The following is an 18,368-nucleotide window of genomic DNA, read 5'->3' as shown; positions in this document are numbered from 1 at the left end:
ATGAGAGATGCACAGACTCACACACTTAATATATCTCTCAAATACAACACCTGAACAATGTCTTGAGGTGGTGACCATAGTACAAGCGGAACAATTGATTCTGGTTCGTTGAATTATTAGAAAATACTGAACACCCAAGAGATGCATCATGCATTATTTTCAAATAATTCAGTGGCCCGTCATCAATTACTCCTTAATTATTTTTGGTGTATAAAAATGACTAAATTGTTCAAAATATTGCAAAAAAACTAAATAAGCACATGAGAAAAAAAAATGCTTTTAAAGCATTTTAAAAGGGATGTTTTCGACTTTCAAAGACCATTCAGAAATAACATTTTCATCAACTTAATGAAAACATTAGCAAAACATTCCTAGAACATGTTTTTGTAAACTGGGATCATCCCATGCTAATGGGTTGCATACATAAAATAACCAGCACGTCCACTCTGATTGGAAGAACATTTTTCAATAAATCATCAGATCCAATGGGACAGAGAAAAACATTTTGCAATGGGTCGGATGACCTTTCCTGTTAACGCTCAGCCAATCAAGATCCAGGTTAACTCTGAAAAGGTTTTGGCTTTTAGGCCTTTCATTTCACAACAATCAGCAAAGCATAAATGTACTAAGACATACTAGGGCAGGGTTATCGAGAGGGAAGGAGTGTGAGAGAGGAAGACAGGCCTCAGAGAACCTCTCCCATCTCCATATCTTATTTCAATGTGGGAATAGCACTCTCAGCAATTATTGTTAGTATCAGTCAGACCATAAAGGCTTTTCCCCGTGGAGCCGAGGCAGCTATCTCACGTTCAGAGCAGGAGCTTGTCGACAACTGTTATGCTAATTGCTTTCACAGCAAGCGTCATTTATAAAGAAAACATGCTCTAAGACACACACACACAGGGCTCAACATATGAGACTACACACACACTCATTACGGCTGTGCCAACTAGAAGCAATAATGTACGGAAGACTGAGACCGATTTATCAAAAATGGCCAATATAATCATGATGATTATGTCAGCAATATTGAATAAAGAAACAATGTGAACATGGTGATGGTTTAATATGCTTTTTATTTGGCCATTAACTTTAACATTTAACTCTTTCTGTGAATCAGTGAATCGATTTAAAACAATTTAACAATTAATTTGCAAGGAAAACAATAGTTCCCTGCAAGGCATTTTTTCATGTTAAAATGTTTTAGTAAAACTAGAAGTACTGTTAGTGCTTATTGTTAGAGGTCAACTGATATTAATTTTTGAAAAATAAAAAAATACATTAAAAAAAAAGTAATTTGGAATGCTTAATTGTCGGCCTTGGCAATATATTGGTTGATCACTGTAGTTATTTACTGTTATCTGGTGAATACAAAGAATATAATAAATAAATAATACCAACAATAAATAATCAAATATCCCTTTTTATTTTAGATTAAATATACAAATGTAAATGTCTAAAAATAAAAAAATAAAAATAATTTTTAGCTATCTCACCCAGCCCTGTGTGCTATCCATGTCGAGATATAAAGTTGCAGATTTTATACAAAAATTGTATTTGATTTTGTACTTGTACAAGTGTAATCGGCTTAAAATAGGTTATATATTAATACATATATATAAATACCTTTATCATTGGTTAGATAAAGGTCTTGTTTGATATATTTGGTCGACAAACCTGTGCATATAATGATTTGAAACTTGTTTGGAGAAATTATTCATCAACACCCAGAAACAAGACAGCAAACCACAACCACAACTCAGATAACCAAAAGCCCTGAAAACGAAAGTCAAAACAGGCTCCAACACGTCGGAAACAAGTTTTTAGCAAACACTTCTATGGTGTCAGAGGGAACTACACAAGTCAAAAATCATTCATATGCTCATAAATCATAGCGGAAAAACATATCCTCAAAATCAATGTCTAAGTGTTTAACAGTAATAGTTTTCACAGAATGAGAGACTTGGACTAGGGAAGGTCTGCCTGTTTAAAAAGAAAACACTATTACTTAATGAGCCAATTATGACTCCTCTCAATTTCTTCCCCATTATTTTTATTGCAGTTTTCAGAGGAACACTAACACTAGTCTGTCGTTTCGGTCTTCCCTGAACAGCTTTCTCTGCCAGCGGGTGATTCATGAAAAAAAATAAAATTTGCTAGAAAATAAGGTGCATTTTCAAACTTGGCCTTGAAAAGGTTTATTGCTTACGGTTTACAGTCTCTTGCAGAACATTGTGTTGACTAGTGTCAAAGTCAAACAAATACTAATGAAAAACTATATGACCTCAATGAAATCTTTAAAAAAAAAAAAAAAACATTAGGTCACAGTCATTATCATTCCCTCATGTCCACCTCTTCACCCCCCACACTCACTTGCTCAGTCTCTCAGAGAGACAAACATGCAGAGGTCAAAAAACATTGAAAAAAAAAAAAAAAAAAAATCTGTCCAACACCATACCACACCATCTCTCCCTCCTGTCTGATTTTGACACCTTCAGACCAGGAAATGTGCAAATGTGGACTCCAGAAATACAAAAACATGTTTTCATCATCATTCTCATATCTTAAAGGGGTCATGATATGAGACATTAAAATATCCTTGATCTTTTGACATAAGAAAGGTCTTTATACTATCAGAACACCCTGCAAGTTTCATAGTTTAAAACATATTCCTCATTATTAAAAAATATTTATTATAATAATAAAATAACCAAGCTCCAAAAATGGCTCGTTTAGATAGAATTTATGATGTCATATAGGCAAAGACATTCACATCTGACTGCCTCTAGAGCAAGACATTAATAAATAAACTGATAAATAGTTTTACATCATTGTACAATAGGCCCCTTCCACTGATGTTTATTCACTTCAAAAATAAGTATACTATTTTATAATGCCTTGTCTATAATTGAAAGTTTTGGATAATGGATAACGTTGTGCAATAACAAGGGACCATTTAAAAAAAAAGAAAAAAAAAGATATTTTTTCAAAAGCAATGACGTTAGCCAATCAGTGGCTGTTTAGTGACCTTTAAAAAAAAACAGTTCATTTTAGACAGAGGGTTTAAAGTATTTTTTACACACACAAACACACATATATACTTGTTTTTGTGCAAAAACTTTTAGCGAACCTCACTGGACATAATAAAATAAAATAAAAATCCAGCCATGATGACTTTAAAGAACTAAATCACCAAACTGGAGATGTCACATTCCAGCACAATGCTTTATTGAAGGCACTTCTTTTTCCACAATGATATCATCAGCCTCGCCTTTAACTATTTATCACTGAATGTGATGTTTCTTTGTGTGTCAGTGAAGTCATATAGTCACAATGAGAAAAAGCAGGCATCGGATAATGCAGAAATGCAAATGAAACATTTCACAATCACATAACGTATAATTACGCAGCTAAAATTCCAGCTTATCCAACATCCTGTATCCAGCAAAACCACACACTCACACAAGCCTCCTGGTTCTCACGAGGGGGAATAACTGCAGCATTCTTATCAGTTAAGTACTTCATCATTACACAGAAGGATTTAAAGAGCTGGGAGGCATTATGTAATTTTGCTAAAATGCATCTCAAAGCGTCTACCACACCACATCATATCCCACAGCTGACATTTCAATCACCCCGGAAAATTCATATACACCGGTAAGCTGATTCAGAAGCAAATCATTAAGTAGCAAGCAAACAAATGCATCTGATGGATTTCTTTTCCTTTGCCAGATGGAGAGCTCTGCTCACTTAACTGTTCATCAGACATGCAAAACACGAGGAAAAGTTCAAAGAAAGATGCATTTATCCGCAGTGGCCTGAATTACGCTGCTCATGTGGGTGGATTCTCAAAAGAATCATGCCAACTAGAACATCTTCTAAATCCTTATATTAAGTGATGTGCTATGAACAACTTACACGAGCAGAACTAGTCTCTCGGGCTCAGATCTTCACTGTTTATCAAAAATGAATGCGTTTATGAAAATGTAAGCATGCCATAAGTAATCGGACCAGGGAATGCCTTCGTATCAGGGTCAAACGCCTGTACACATCTGCAAAGCCGAGAAACTACCACTCAATTAGCAGCTTAATGTTTAAATGAACACAACCTGACTTTTTTATGTAACCGTAACATAAATCATTCACTCTCGAGAGGTACTATATCAACTGTTTTCACAGTCAATGCAGAAGCATATCTCTGTTTGTTTATGTGACTGAGCCCTGTTTTACAGCTCACTGGTCATGTTAGGCCACTGTCATTTTTCATGAATGCACCCACACAGACTCACACTCACTAGCCAATAACCCTCCACTTCAGCTGACTATACAACTCTCCACAAGGCTGTTTGGACAACACCTATGTAAAGCCGTTGTTCACTTGCCCTTATTAGCTTCTCTATTGGTACAACATGTTTAAACACACTTGATGAATCAATGATCCTGTCTGGAACACACACACACATACACACACACACACTCACTCTATGAAGGTTTACAGTAGTTCACCTTGACTTACGGAAGCAAACAGGACATAATGCTGGTGATTTCTGTTTTGTCAATGACATGTTTTGGTCAAGATCTGTCAGGCCATTCAAAAACTAATACAAAATGACTAGATACAAGTTGAACTTACAACTAAAAAAAAAAAAAAAAGCAGGGCTTTAAGTTAAAATATCTATGGTTTTGTAGGGCTTTAAAGTTAAAATAGCTATGCAGTGTAACTTGGCTTAAATAGGTTGGCATAATCAGAATGATCTTTGTAGCTAGTTTGCTTTGAACTATTATTAATATTTGTAGAACACGTTAAAATAGCCAAATCAAATTCAGTGTGACACCCAACAAGTAGGAAGCCATTTTGGTCAAGAAGAAAAAATGAAACTGTAATAAGGGAGTTCCTCATAACTGTGTCAAGGAAGGTCATTAGGTTAAACGAAATTATATATCACAGATTTGACCTTTAAAAACTGCTGTAGGTCAAATGAGTATCCCCAAAAACGCCTTGATATTTACATTTCATTAGTACATTATCTTATTCTTTCCAAAAAGTTGACACACACTTTTTATACTAGATTTGCATCATCTAGGAGGACAGTATTTGTCATAGCCACACCAGTCATGTCATGGTAGGTGTCATCTCAGAGTGAAATATCAACAGATGTGTGACATTTACAGCTCCTCTTCATTTAAAAAAAAAAAAAAAAAAAAAAAAAAAAAAAACCCAAACCATAAAAACCACAACTTCCCAATATGTCATGAATCCTTCAAGCACTTAAATACGTCAAACTCAAGTCGATATTGAATTTCTTGTTATTCAAACCTCAAACAGACCCTTCATAATGATTCACTGTGTTCCTCGAAGTGACCTGCCGTCAACCTCTGTTGCGTCACGACGGGAACTATCACTGTATTCTGACGTCAAAAAAACGCTCACAGGGAACGGAACTTCTGGAATGCGACATTGTGACGAGTGCAAACACCTGTTTAGCACCCAGCGAACGGTTATGTCATCACAATCACATTAATAAAAAAAAAACAAAAAAACAACAACAACTTGACCCGCCGCCGCGGCCGCAGACGTGTTCGGAATACTGAAACCGGTTCTTACCTCGAGACGGTCCAAACTGACGAAGCTGGCTATAGCAAATCCATCAATAATATCCTCCTCTTGAGAACTAGACTCGCGTCTCTTCCTCCGGGGGGGTCGCGGGGTTTTGCTCGAGGAAGTCGAGCGCGGCGAAGCGTTTTTACCGGGACTTCGCTCCCGTTCGGAACCAGACGAGGGGCTCCGATTTGGGGCTTCCCCGGCGCGCGCCTCCCGTTTCCGTCCCCTCTCGCGCTGCGAACGGGATCTGCGACTCTGCTTCACTTTCCCTTCCATTTTAAAATCGGTGCGTTGTCCTCCTCCCGCCCCCAGAAAAATAAAAAATAAAAAAGACACTCGATCACGTCAAAACCAATCGATTCCACACAATCAATAAAACACACCCATAGATACTGGAGCCTGTAAACAATTTACAGTGTGACCTTGGATGTTAAGCTCCGTAACGTGGTAAACAAACAAATGTGATCCATGCAGGTTGAGGCGTGTGTGTAATCCAAAGCACGGCGTCATAGGATCGAAACGCCTCGCTTTATTTAAACAGGTGCAAAATGGCTGTTTAATTACGGTCGCGTGAATTCCAAGCGCACGGCAACTTTGTTGCAACGGAATACAACAACATCAGTGTGTGTGTGCTGCAGACCGCACGCTGGATTCATGTTGCTGGCCCTGCTTTAATTTCCACCCGTTTCATGACCCGCTGTGCCAGAAACAACAACATAAGCATCCGCGTGTTTGTCAAAGAATTTACAAAAAGGAACTTATGCATCGGCAAGTTTTCAATGTGAAGAGACGCCACGAAACCATCCGAGACAACAAGGTCCGCGTCAAGCTGAGAACGCTGCTATATCCCCCAAAGATCCTTCTTCAGCACACAATCCGCCAAAAACAAATCATATCCAACCAGGAAAAGAGTTCTTTATCCAGCAGAGAGTAAGTTGAACGCCTCCATTCCTGAACGCTGTCCGCGCGCTGCGGCTGAAGGGAAAGACGTCGGCGTGTTTGTCGGAATACGCGAAGCTTCGCTTAGTGGCTTTAAAGAGACAGCGGATGATTCACATCTCCTCTTCTCTCTGTTCGAGCTCGTCAGAAATCGCACTGCGAAGTGTAAACGCTCCGAGTCTAGCAAACTGACGTACTTCCGCCACTTCTGCGATTGCCAGAGGAAGTGAGCTGGTTTATTATATTACTCCGAGGAACTTATTTTTTCGTGGCATGTCGTTTGCAGGGTGTTTCTCTTCTGTGACGTGCGCCTGTCAGCGGGTGGAGAGCCGCGCAGTTAGCGAGCTGTCAGCGGCCAGATGCTCATCAGTGCAGGCTGCTTCAGAAGCCCACACAGCAGCCTAAACGCTCTTCTCCGTTATACAGTTACACTCTGACAACTTGTGCATCATCTGCCTCTAATGGTCTGTTATACATTCCAATGACCTTTAACCTAGTTGCATTGAAGGGAAATTATAAATAAAACTGTCACCCCATTTGAGGCTCAGAGTATTACACAGCATTTCTGCCTTCTATCTGTCCGTCCATACTTCCTACATACCTATCCATCCATCCATCCATCCATCCATCCATCCATCCATCCATCGTTCTTTCTATACACCATCCTATCTACCTATTTATCTCTGTCTATCTATCTATCTATCTATCTATCTATCTATCTATCTATCTATCTATCTATCTATCTATCTATCTCTTTCTTTCATCATGATGACTCAAGTTCAATGTCACATTTGCTTTAGTGTTTGCACAACGGAGGAGTTTTGGTGCAATCATGTCATTAAACTATTTTTAAAACCAGTAAATTCTGATTAACTGTAAGCCTGTACACAACTCATTCATCACATTGACATGCCCAGTTTAGATTTGTGGACACAAAGCTCAGGGGAGGAAACTCATGAGACACTTCAAGCCGTGTACAATAACCACCCACAGACCCTAGGGAAGGCATTACTATAACAGCAGGAGATAACAGTGGTCTTTGGACTCACTAAAGTAGCCCACAATCACACATCACTGAATTATTCAAGGGGAATCTGATATTTTCAGCTCAATATGATTGTGCAAATGCATAACTTATACGGGGGCAAATTATAAGAATTGCATGCAATAAGAAACTATGAAATAATACAAACTACAGTAAGTCCTCCTTCATGAATTCATTACATTTAAATGACAGGTGCTCATTACTAAGCCAGTTTGGTTAATATATCTATTCTCTTTTTTATCTATTTTTGAATCATGCATATCATAGAAATGTATGTAAATAGCACAACTGTTGTCATAGAATGCGACTACACCTATAGTAACAAAGCAGACACTTGTCAGTATTGTCATCACCACTAGTGCCGACTGTTCATTCTCAAGCACTTCTTGTAGACGTTCATTTAAGTGCACATGATGTCATGCAGCCCCAGAAATATAAACTGTAGAACAACAGGTCAATGTGTGTTTTTTTTTTTTCACCTCTGCAGTCTTAGCTCACTTTTCCATATAATAATTCAGCGCTCTGTCTGCAGTTATAGGCTCTTAGGCACCGTGAGGTTGCCTTAAGGCAGCAAGAGAGCGCCTGTCCTCCAGAGAACACACACACACACACACACACTCACAGTCTCAAGATCATCCAAGTCATTATAAATTATTTATTTCACACTTCACTCTTGCAATATTGTACAGTGCAGCACTACATCACCATGGACTTGTGATCTAGATCTATCTATCTATCTATCTATCTATCTATCTATCTATCTATCTATCTATCTATCTATCTATCTATCTATCTATCTATCTATCTATCTGTCTGTCTGTCTGTGTATCATTCATCCATCCAATGTCTATCATCCATCCATCTATCTGTCTATCTGTCTGTCTGTCGGTCTGTCTGTCTATCTATCTTTCCGTCCGTCCGTCCGTCCATCTGTCCATACAATCATCCATCCATATAGCTCTTTTTTTCTATCCATCCATCCATCCATCCATCCAATCTTCTGTCTGTCATCCATTCATCCTTCTATTGTTTTTCTGTCTGTCTATCTATCTATCTATCTATCTATCTATCTATCTATCTATCTATCTATCTATCTATCTATCTATCTATCTATCTATCTATCTATCTATCTATCTATCTCTATCTCTCTGTCTGTCTGTCTGTCTGTCTGTCTTTCTATCCAAGTATTCTCTCCAGTCATGTAATCACTATGTTCAAAATGTCTATGCAAGACTGTGTTGTCTAATCGGGGATCTAGATGTGCTTGGATACACTAGCAAAAGGTCAAACTCTGCAGGACTGTAAGGGTAAACTGGAATTAGAGTTAGGAGACAGGAGTAGTGGGTGTCTAAGCTATATCATCATCACCAAGGAAATATAAACCGAATGTGAGGTTGTCTCTATTTAAAGAAAGACAGTGGGAATTACTGGATGGATTTTGAAACTGAGTTGAGCTTTATTGAACGCATCACGCTGAATTAGATTAGTCATTCACTAAATTAAATGTGAAAAGGCAAGTATAAATGTCAAAGTAAATGGCAAATAAAATGTAAATACATTTCTTTCTTTAAAAATACCTTCACTCACAAACGGCTTTGCTTTTTTGACTAATCTTTTCTCAGGAAAGTCACACAGTCGGGATCAGTCAAAGGCTTAGCTCAACATTTTTGAAGAAATTCAGAAATGAGTTCTATTGATTTTTCACCTCCCCGCACCTTCAGGCTAAACTAGCATCCTGACAGACTGTGTTATGTCAGTTCAGCTTTTCTTTAAAGATATCTGCACAAATCAATATGGCTTTGGCGGAGCATATACAGTAGATCCCTGCGAGAAGTGTGGACACATTCAGCGTACCTGGGCTTTTGATTGATTCTGTGGAACATACTGATGCTTATCCTCTTAACAGTACTTTCTCTGATAACCATTTGTATTTTCCTTGATAACAATCTGGCAAGTCAGAGCTTGAAAACAGAGTCGGCGCAAATGTGATGACTAAACGCTGGGAGCATTTCATCCGTGATGATCTCTAGGGAGTATGTCAAAACATGATGCCCATCCTCTCTCCCTGGACGGCCCCTGTAATTGCTTCTTAAGAAAACATGGGAACTAACAGTAGCAATGCTCTCTCACACATTTCATAGGTCAAGCAAAGAGACAAAACCATATATAAACACTCTGAGTGATACAGAGACACTGCACATACACAGTGGAGAGGGAAATATTAAATATTAAGATAGATGCCAGATAGACATTAAAACAGGCAAACTGAAGCCAAGGAGACTGTAACTGAATGCAAGTGGCTCTCCTAACAAGATTGGGCAAATAAATTATATCAGCGGATTTATGAATTTCAATGACATTTCCAAACACTTGCCGTATGCATGTGTGAGCAGAGGTATGCCATTTCCAAACATTACTGTGGTTATGTAAATTTACTTCAGCAGGTAAATCAGCTCTATCTGAGCCGAAGGGCTTGTCTTATCAAAATATAAATATCAGTGCGACTGAAATAAAAACAGCTGCATGACTGAATGAATCTGATTAAGGTTCTTAAAATAAAGCTCTTAGAACTAGTGGTCAACCATTGTTTTGCTACTGAAAAAATAAAATAAAATTGCTACCGTTCAAACATCTGTTCCAAAAAAGGTCATTTTCCAGAAATGACATTTAAAAGTCATGATAGAAATCTAGTGAGATATTAAAGGGAGAGTTCACCCCAAAATGAAAATACTGTCATCATTTTCTCAGAACCTTTATGAGTTTCTTTCCTCCGTTGAACAAAAAGAAGATATTTTGTAGAATGTTGATAAACAGTGGATGGTAATCATTGTCTTCCATGGTATTTATTTATTTTTTCCCCCAAACTATGGAAATCAATGGCTACGGTCAACTGTTGGCTTACCGACATTCTCCAAAATATCTTCTTTTGTGTTCAAGAGATGAAATAAATGAATACAGGTCTGAAACAACTTGAGTGTGAGGAAATGATGACAGAATTAACATTTTTGGGTGAACTGTCTCTTTAAAAAAATTACAATAACATTTCCCGTCATTATTGAATTTTTATCAAATAAATGTAGACTTGCACTGCAGACTGCCTTGCAGATAGTTAGAAAAAAATAAAAAATATACTGTCACTACTGATAATTCTAAAGTTCATGATTCAACATGCCAGAGAAGAAAAATAAGTTGGCTACCACATAACTTCAGAACATTGGTACAATCGCACAGTGATGTACCTCTGTACATCAGTTTGGTTTCTCTTCTATCCTGTGCACGGCGGCGATGCTGCTGTAATAAAGAGAGGATGTGACAGAGGTGTGTGAAAACACTCACACTCTCACACAAAACAGATAAGAAAATCCCCTCACACTCCCCCCACAGCGGTTCCCCCCTCCTGCACATTTTCTCTCTATGTCTCTGTCTTTGTTTCTTTCTTTTTCTCCTTCTCCTTTCTCTCTCTTTTGCGCACAGACACTCCAAGGCCTCTTTAGTTAAAACTGTGTTTCTGTTATCTGAGATCAAATGCACATCATGGCAGCCTTCCTGCATTCAGCCCAGCGTTTGCTTTGATATCTGTGTCACTTGCTGGGTCTCTCACAGAAAGTCTTGCTTTTCAACACTCATGAAGAGCGTAATTCTTTACCCTCCTCTGCCTTTAAGCGATGTCTGTCTCAAGATATTAATCCCACGCTGCTTTCTCAAGGTGATCGAGTATATTTGCTATAATAAATAAATATAATTTTACATCACTAAATCAACATAAATTAACATAAGCTATACCAATACAGCATCATGTACAAACAACTTTTTAGGGTAAGAATTGAATTTACAACTTAGTATAATACCTATATAAACACACACACACAAGCACAGACACAAGCACAGACACACACACACACACACACACACACACACACACACACACACACACACACACACACACACACACACACACACACACACACACACACACACACACACACACACACAGAGATTTGTTTCTGTGAATTGTGGGGACTTTCCATTGACTTCTATTACTTTATACTGACCAAACAATATTTTCTTTCCCCTAACCCTAAATCTACTTGCTTGCATTCTTACACTTTCACATAAACATCATTTACTATTTTTAACCATTCCCCCCAACCCCCATCACCCCCCACACCCTGTGGGGACCGCAGGCCGGTTTCTACTATGTCAAATATTTTAGGTTTTACTATCCTTGTTGTGACATTTGGTCCCCATAATGTAGCATAAACAAGCACACACACACACACACACACACACACACACACACACACACACACACACACACACACACACACACACACACACACACACACACACACACACACACACACACACACACACACACTCATGCATGAGTGTTATTTAATATCATTGAGATACTATTAAAGTTTATAATTATATTTTGAATTGTATTAGTTTTATTTTTGTTTTCCTTTTAATTTTAGTTAAAGTTGGTATAATATTGATGTGTGTTCTTGTCATTTATAGTATTTTTTTATTATTTTTATATATATTTATAAAAAAAATTTTTTTGGTTTAGTTGTAGTTATTTGAAAATTTGTGAAAAAAAAATTATAGATTTTATCCCAGTTAATGTTTACTTTATTCCAAGTTCTAGTTTTTATTTTTTATTTTGTGTGCGTGTGTGTGTGTGTGTGTGTGTGTGTGTGTGTGTATATATATATATTATCCCAGTGTGTGTGTGTGTATATATATATATATATATATATAAATACATAAATAAATAAATAAATATATATATAGCTAGAACAGCAAATTTTTTTGTTTTGTTTTTTTTGCACACTGCTAGACAACACCAGCAAACTTCCCCACAAAAAGAAATAGACACAAAAAGAAAGAAATACAGGCTGTAATAACCAAACCGAAACTAAATATATACAATAAGAAACTACTGCATCCAGAGAGTGGCTCCATTGATCCCTGCACACAGTGTATTGGTTTAATTAAGAGAAGCAGTGTCCTTGCTAATTGATTCCTTGCCTGTGTGAATTACCTACACACAAAACAACCGGTGACTAATGACCCAAGGAAATCTCACTTTTACGAACTGGGCACACCGCAAGCTAAACTTCTTCCACAGCTGACCGGCTCCCGCCACATTTGTGAGGATTACAGAGCTGTTAGTGAGAGCCGCTCTGCTCGATCAATCCCCCCCGTACAGTGCTAAAGGCTCTCATCAATTATGAATCAATCAGGGAGAGGGTGAAGCTGCATTGATCTGCTGAGAGAGAAAGACAGACAGAGAGAGAGAGGCAGCGTGCATCAGCATGCTTTATAACTGATAAAGCAGGTGTTGATTTTCCCAAAGCTTATTAATGATCAAATTATCCCTCATGCTTTTGTTTATGTGAAGTCTCAGTAGAGATGAGGTAAAGACAATAACTCAATCGCTCATTTCCCAGTCTTGTGTAAAGAGAGCAGGTTCATTACTAGATTAATAAACCAGGGCCTCTGGCTCTAATGTTTCCTCAAAGAGAACCATATGGAAAAATAATATAAAGTACGAAATAAAACTAATAAGTACGAAACGTGAATTTAAACAGCCCATCAGAGGAGACGAGGGAGGCTGATTCTTCCACAAGAAAATACGGAAGCCCATTTCATTAAAAAAGAAAAAAAAAAATACTTTGGTATTATGACTTATTATGAAATAAAAAGAATTTTAAAAGCCAAAATTATAAGATACTAAGTCACACTTATGAGATTAAAAATCACAATTTTGACATACTAAGTCATAAAAAGTTGTAATTATGAGATATTAAGTCAACATTATGTGACAGTCATAATAGTAAACTTTTTTTGTCTCAATTTAAACTTTTTATCTGATTATTTTGATTTTGCCATGATTTGTCATATTTTTTAGTATGACTTTTATCTCATTATCATCACTTGATATCTCAATTATTTTTTATCATAATTATGACGTACCTATGCATTTTTTAAATGTATGTATGAAATGGTTATGTATAAATTCTTATGCTGGTTACAGTTTAGCATCATTAATATACCATTATACATGTAGTTGCTCTTAATATTTTGATTAGTTTTTATACTTTCCATTTTTAGTATCTTTGTGTTGTTTTAAAGTATTTTTCATTTCCCTTCTTTTTGTTTTGTATTTTTCTATATAGTTCTTATTTTCATTTTTCATTTTTTTTTTTATTTTTTTTTTTTAATATTGCAGGTTAAACTAAAAGAAAATAATAAAAGCTTTGGCAACTAAGTTTCATTTTTCTTAGCTAATAAAGAAGTGAAAAACTCAACATCAGATACATACACTTAATACAATACAGAAACATGATTGTTTTCTTTCCTAATAAATATTAGGGAAATAGAAGTAAATAATAGCTAGACAAAATATTCTCGCAAGTATATAGTTGATATTGTTTTTTGTAATCATTTAAAAACTTGGTGAGATTTCATTTAACTAATAGTAAGTTTATATTAATATTGTAGCATTAGTTGCTTCTTGGGAAGGTAACATAGGTGGTGAATATAAGTTAGCGTTCTGCCTGCTTAAACATTCTCCCATGGACACTTTCAAAGGGAAAGGCTTTGTCAGGTTTTGTTATATCAGTCGTCAGGACTCCGAGAACATCTCAGGTGTCTGATGGTTTGTGTGTGTGTGTGTGTGTGTGCACACCCGCAGCATGGTGGTTAGCCACAGGAAGTCACAATAATAACAGACCAAACCCACCACACTGTCATGTTCACTGCAGCTCATCGCTGGCATTCTGCAGGGGAGTCATGGAAACTGATCTGGCACCTCTGTTCTCGCCATCGTAGCACGGAGAAATCACTTGACATGCAGGGTTTGTAGACCTGGGTTCGTAAAAAAAGAGAGGCGTGAAAGTGTAGTCAGTTTGCTGAGTTTTACACAGACACAACACAGGAAATAATGAATGACACCTCACACGCTGCAGGTCAGAGGTCAAGTGTCACATGCCACTCTGAGACATGCATGTTTGAAGCTCTTGTAATACAGATGCACTGAATTTCAGAGGGTTTTTTTGTGTTTACACATGACTAGTCTTGTGTAGCCAGATTTTGAAGACTGTCGTAATGCCTAGTGCAAATTTATCTTTATCTTTATCTGGGCAAAAACTGCCTAATTAAACATGAAGCAGGGCTTTCATGACTAGTTATTTTGACTAGTTGACTAATCTGTGAATCAATGTGTAATTTATGTAAATGACTCACCATATACCATGCAGCAGAATGCATGTTGCCAGATTTATGCATAAATAGTGGCAAAAAACAGTCATTCGGGCATTTCAGCCTTTGGGCAACACTTGATTTGTTTTAGGGCAATTTTGCAAGAATTTGGGTTCTCTCCAATCGTTTGCGTAAAGTGTGCTTTGTAAACACTACATACCCTAGTGTTATTTATTTCCACTTTTGCATAATTCCAAAATCATTTAGTTAGATATTTTGCTATATTATATTATTTTCTTCCTTCTACAATAGAAAAATGTCATGCATGTACAATGAGAAGCAATTTGTGTTTGGAGGAACTTTCCTCCTGCTGTCGGCAGGTACAGAACAAACACAACTGAAGTCACAAAATCTATGACTAGTCATCACAAACCCAGCAATTACACATTCTGCTGAGACATATTTTATGTAGTCAAACATAAAAGGATTGTGCATAATCAAATGCAATATGATCAATCAAAATGCAGAAAAGACTCATTTTATAGTCACTAGGGAGAGCTTATACTAACAAGTGTAAACTCTGGGACATTTACACATAAATAAATAAATAAACAATTTAATGTTTACTTATGGTATTTTAAATGGTCAAGAAAAACACATTAAAAGCAAAACTCTAGTTATACTTGTTAAAATTAATAATAATAATAATAATACCTATGCATTTTTTAAATGTATGTATGAAATGGTTATGTATAAATTCTTATGCTGGTTACAGTTTAGCATCATTAATATACCATTATACATGTAGTTGCTCTTAATATTTTGATTAGTTTTTATACTTTCCATTTTTAGTATCTTTGTGTTGTTTTAAAGTATTTTTCATTTCCCTTCTTTTTGTTTTGTATTTTTCTTGCTATATAGTTCTTATTTTCATTTTTCATTTTTTTTTTTTTTTTTTTTTTTTTTTAATATTGCAGGTTAAACTAAAAGAAAATAATAAAAGCTTTGGCAACTAAGTTTCATTTTTCTTAGCTAATAAAGAAGGAGTGAAAAACTCAACATCAGATACATACACTTAATACAATACAGAAACATGATTGTTTTCTTTCCTAATAAATATTAGGGAAATAGAAGTAAATAATAGCTAGACAAAATATTCTCGCAAATATATAGTTGATATTGTTTTTGTAATCATTTAAAAACTTGGTGAGATTTCATTTAACTAATAGTAAGTTTATATTAATATTGTAGCATTAGTTGCTTCTTGGGAAGGTAACATAGGTGGTGAATATAAGTTAGCGTTCTGCCTGCTTAAAACATTCTCCCATGGACACTTTCAAAGGGAAAGGCTTTGTCAGGTTTTTGTTATATCAGTCGTCAGGACTCCGAGAACATCTCATGTGTCTGATGGTTTGTGTGTGTGTGTGTGTGTGTGTGTGTATGTGCACACCCGCAGCATGGTGGTTAGCCACAGGAAGTCACAATAATAACAGACCAAACCCACCACACTGTCATGTTCACTGCAGCTCATCGCTGGCATTCTGCAGGGGAGTCATGGAAACTGATCTGGCACCTCTGTTCTCGCCATCGTAGCACGGAGAAATCACTTGTCATGCAGGGTTTGTAGACCTGGGTTCGTAAAAAAAGAGAGGCGTGAAAGTGTAGTCAGTTTGCTGAGTTTTACACAGACACAACACAGGAAATAATGAATGACTCCTCACACGCTGCAGGTCAGAGGTCAAGTGTCACATGCCACTCTGACACATGCATGTTTGAAGCTCTTGTAATACAGACGCACTGAATTTCAGAGGGTTTTTTAGTGTTTACACATGACTAGTCTTGTGTAGCCAGATTTTGACGACTGTCGTAATGCCTAGTGCAAATTTAATCATCTTTATCTGGGTAAAAACTGCCTAATTAAACACGAAGCAGGCCTTTCGTGACTAGTTATTTTGACTAGTTGACTAATCTGTGAATCAATGTGTAATTTATGTAAATGACTCACCATATACCATGCAGCAGAATGCATGTTGCCAGATTTATGCATAAATAGTGGCAAAAACAGTCATTCGGGCATTTCAGCCTTTGGGCAACACTTGATTTGTTTTAGGGCAATTTTGCAAGAATTTGGGTTCTCTCCAATCATTTGCTTAAAGTGTGCTTTGTAAACACAAAATGCCCTAGTGTTATTTATTTCCACTTTTGCATAATTCCAAAATCATTTAGTGAAGACATTTTGTTAATAACATATTATATTATTTTCTTCCTTCTACAATAGAAAAATGTCATGCATGTACAATGGGAAGCAATTTGTGTTTGGAGGAATTTTCCTCCTGCTGTCGGCAGGTACAGAACAAACACAAGTGAAGTCACAAGATCTATGACTAGTCATCACAAACCCAGCAATTACACATTCTGCTGAGACATATTTTATGTAGTCAAACATAAAAGGATTGTGCATAATCAAATGCAATATGATCAATCAAAATGCAGAAAAGACTCATTTTATAGTCACTAGGGAGAGCTTATATTAACAAGTGTAAATTCTGGGACATTTGCACATAAATAAATAAACAATTTAATGTTTACTTATGGTATTTTAAACGGTCAAGCCAAACACATTAAAAGCAAAACTCTAGTTATATTTGTTAAAATTAATAATTAAAAAATGGTCTTACAGGACAAGCATAAATTAAGTCATGTGATCCAGAACTGGTTTAGAGAAAGTCAAGGCATTCACTAGTGACAAAACTACTCAACTAGTCAGCAACATCTAGTAAAAAAAAGGCTGTCTGACTAACATGTGAACCAACTAATCACTTTAAAGGGTGTGTAAATCTGAAATCAGACAAAAATAAATAAAATACAATACAATAATAAAAAAAATACATATATGCTTTTCAAACAGAACCCTACAATAATATCTGTTAGAAAAGTTCAATGGCATTAACTTCAACCTCTGTCAAGTCCAGTATCCGGTTCTTCCTCAGATGCAGTGTAGCAAACCTGGGAACCATCAGACTGATAAAAAAAAACCTGCACACAAAGACGGGAATAAAACAGACAATCAGTTTGAAATGGTTATTTTTAGTGTGCAATATGCATCACATATCCATTTATCACAAGACTTTTGCCCTCTAGGAATAGCGCTCTATATGAAGGCCAAATGTGCCAGATCAGCCATGCTCTTATATGGCAAAAGATTCTGCATTGTCTGGCAGGTGCAAAAAGTCACCTTCAGTGAGTGTCCATCTGTCCCTCACTGTTACTGTAACACTCAGGTTAGAGCATGCACACAGATACGCACGTGTCTATATGAGTTATGGAGTGCTAAGAGTGTTTATCAGCAGGCATTTGAACTCTCCTGCCCTTCCTGGAACCAAGCCACAGAGCGAGACCAGTGCAAAATCTCAGATTCATGAATTATAGAGCAACCTGAGCTTTAAAAGAATGCTGACTGGTTGGACTTTGATGCAGTATAGAAACATCAAGTATAGGACAAACTGAAGCAGAGTTTAATGAATTCCCTGTAAACCTGCTGTTTCGTCTGCAGGCTGTGTTCCTATCGGCCTC

General features: G+C 36.7%; 1 protein-coding gene across 13 annotated transcripts in view; it reads right to left on the bottom strand.

The window, feature by feature from the left end:
* The window catches only part of LOC109090333 (autism susceptibility gene 2 protein homolog), a 262,493-nt gene extending 255,541 nt beyond the window's left edge, over positions 1-6,952 (bottom strand). For 6 of the 13 annotated variants that reach the window (XM_042723552.1, XM_042723550.1, XM_042723551.1 and 3 more), the window contains exon 1: positions 5,606-6,948. In XM_042723552.1, the coding sequence (XP_042579486.1) occupies positions 5,606-5,878 (273 nt within the window). In that variant the 5' untranslated portion in view covers positions 5,879-6,948. Of the gene's footprint in view, positions 1-5,605 lie in introns of all 13 variants that reach the window. The other 7 variants (XM_042723540.1, XM_042723543.1, XM_042723546.1 and 4 more) reach the window with 3 other exon arrangements.
* Between the last annotated feature and the right edge of the window lie 11,416 nt (positions 6,953-18,368).

Source organism: Cyprinus carpio, chromosome B5 (genome assembly GCF_018340385.1).
Source record: "Cyprinus carpio isolate SPL01 chromosome B5, ASM1834038v1, whole genome shotgun sequence".
Classification (NCBI taxonomy): domain Eukaryota; kingdom Metazoa; phylum Chordata; class Actinopteri; order Cypriniformes; family Cyprinidae; genus Cyprinus; species Cyprinus carpio.
This window is presented reverse-complemented; position numbering and strand designations above follow the sequence as displayed.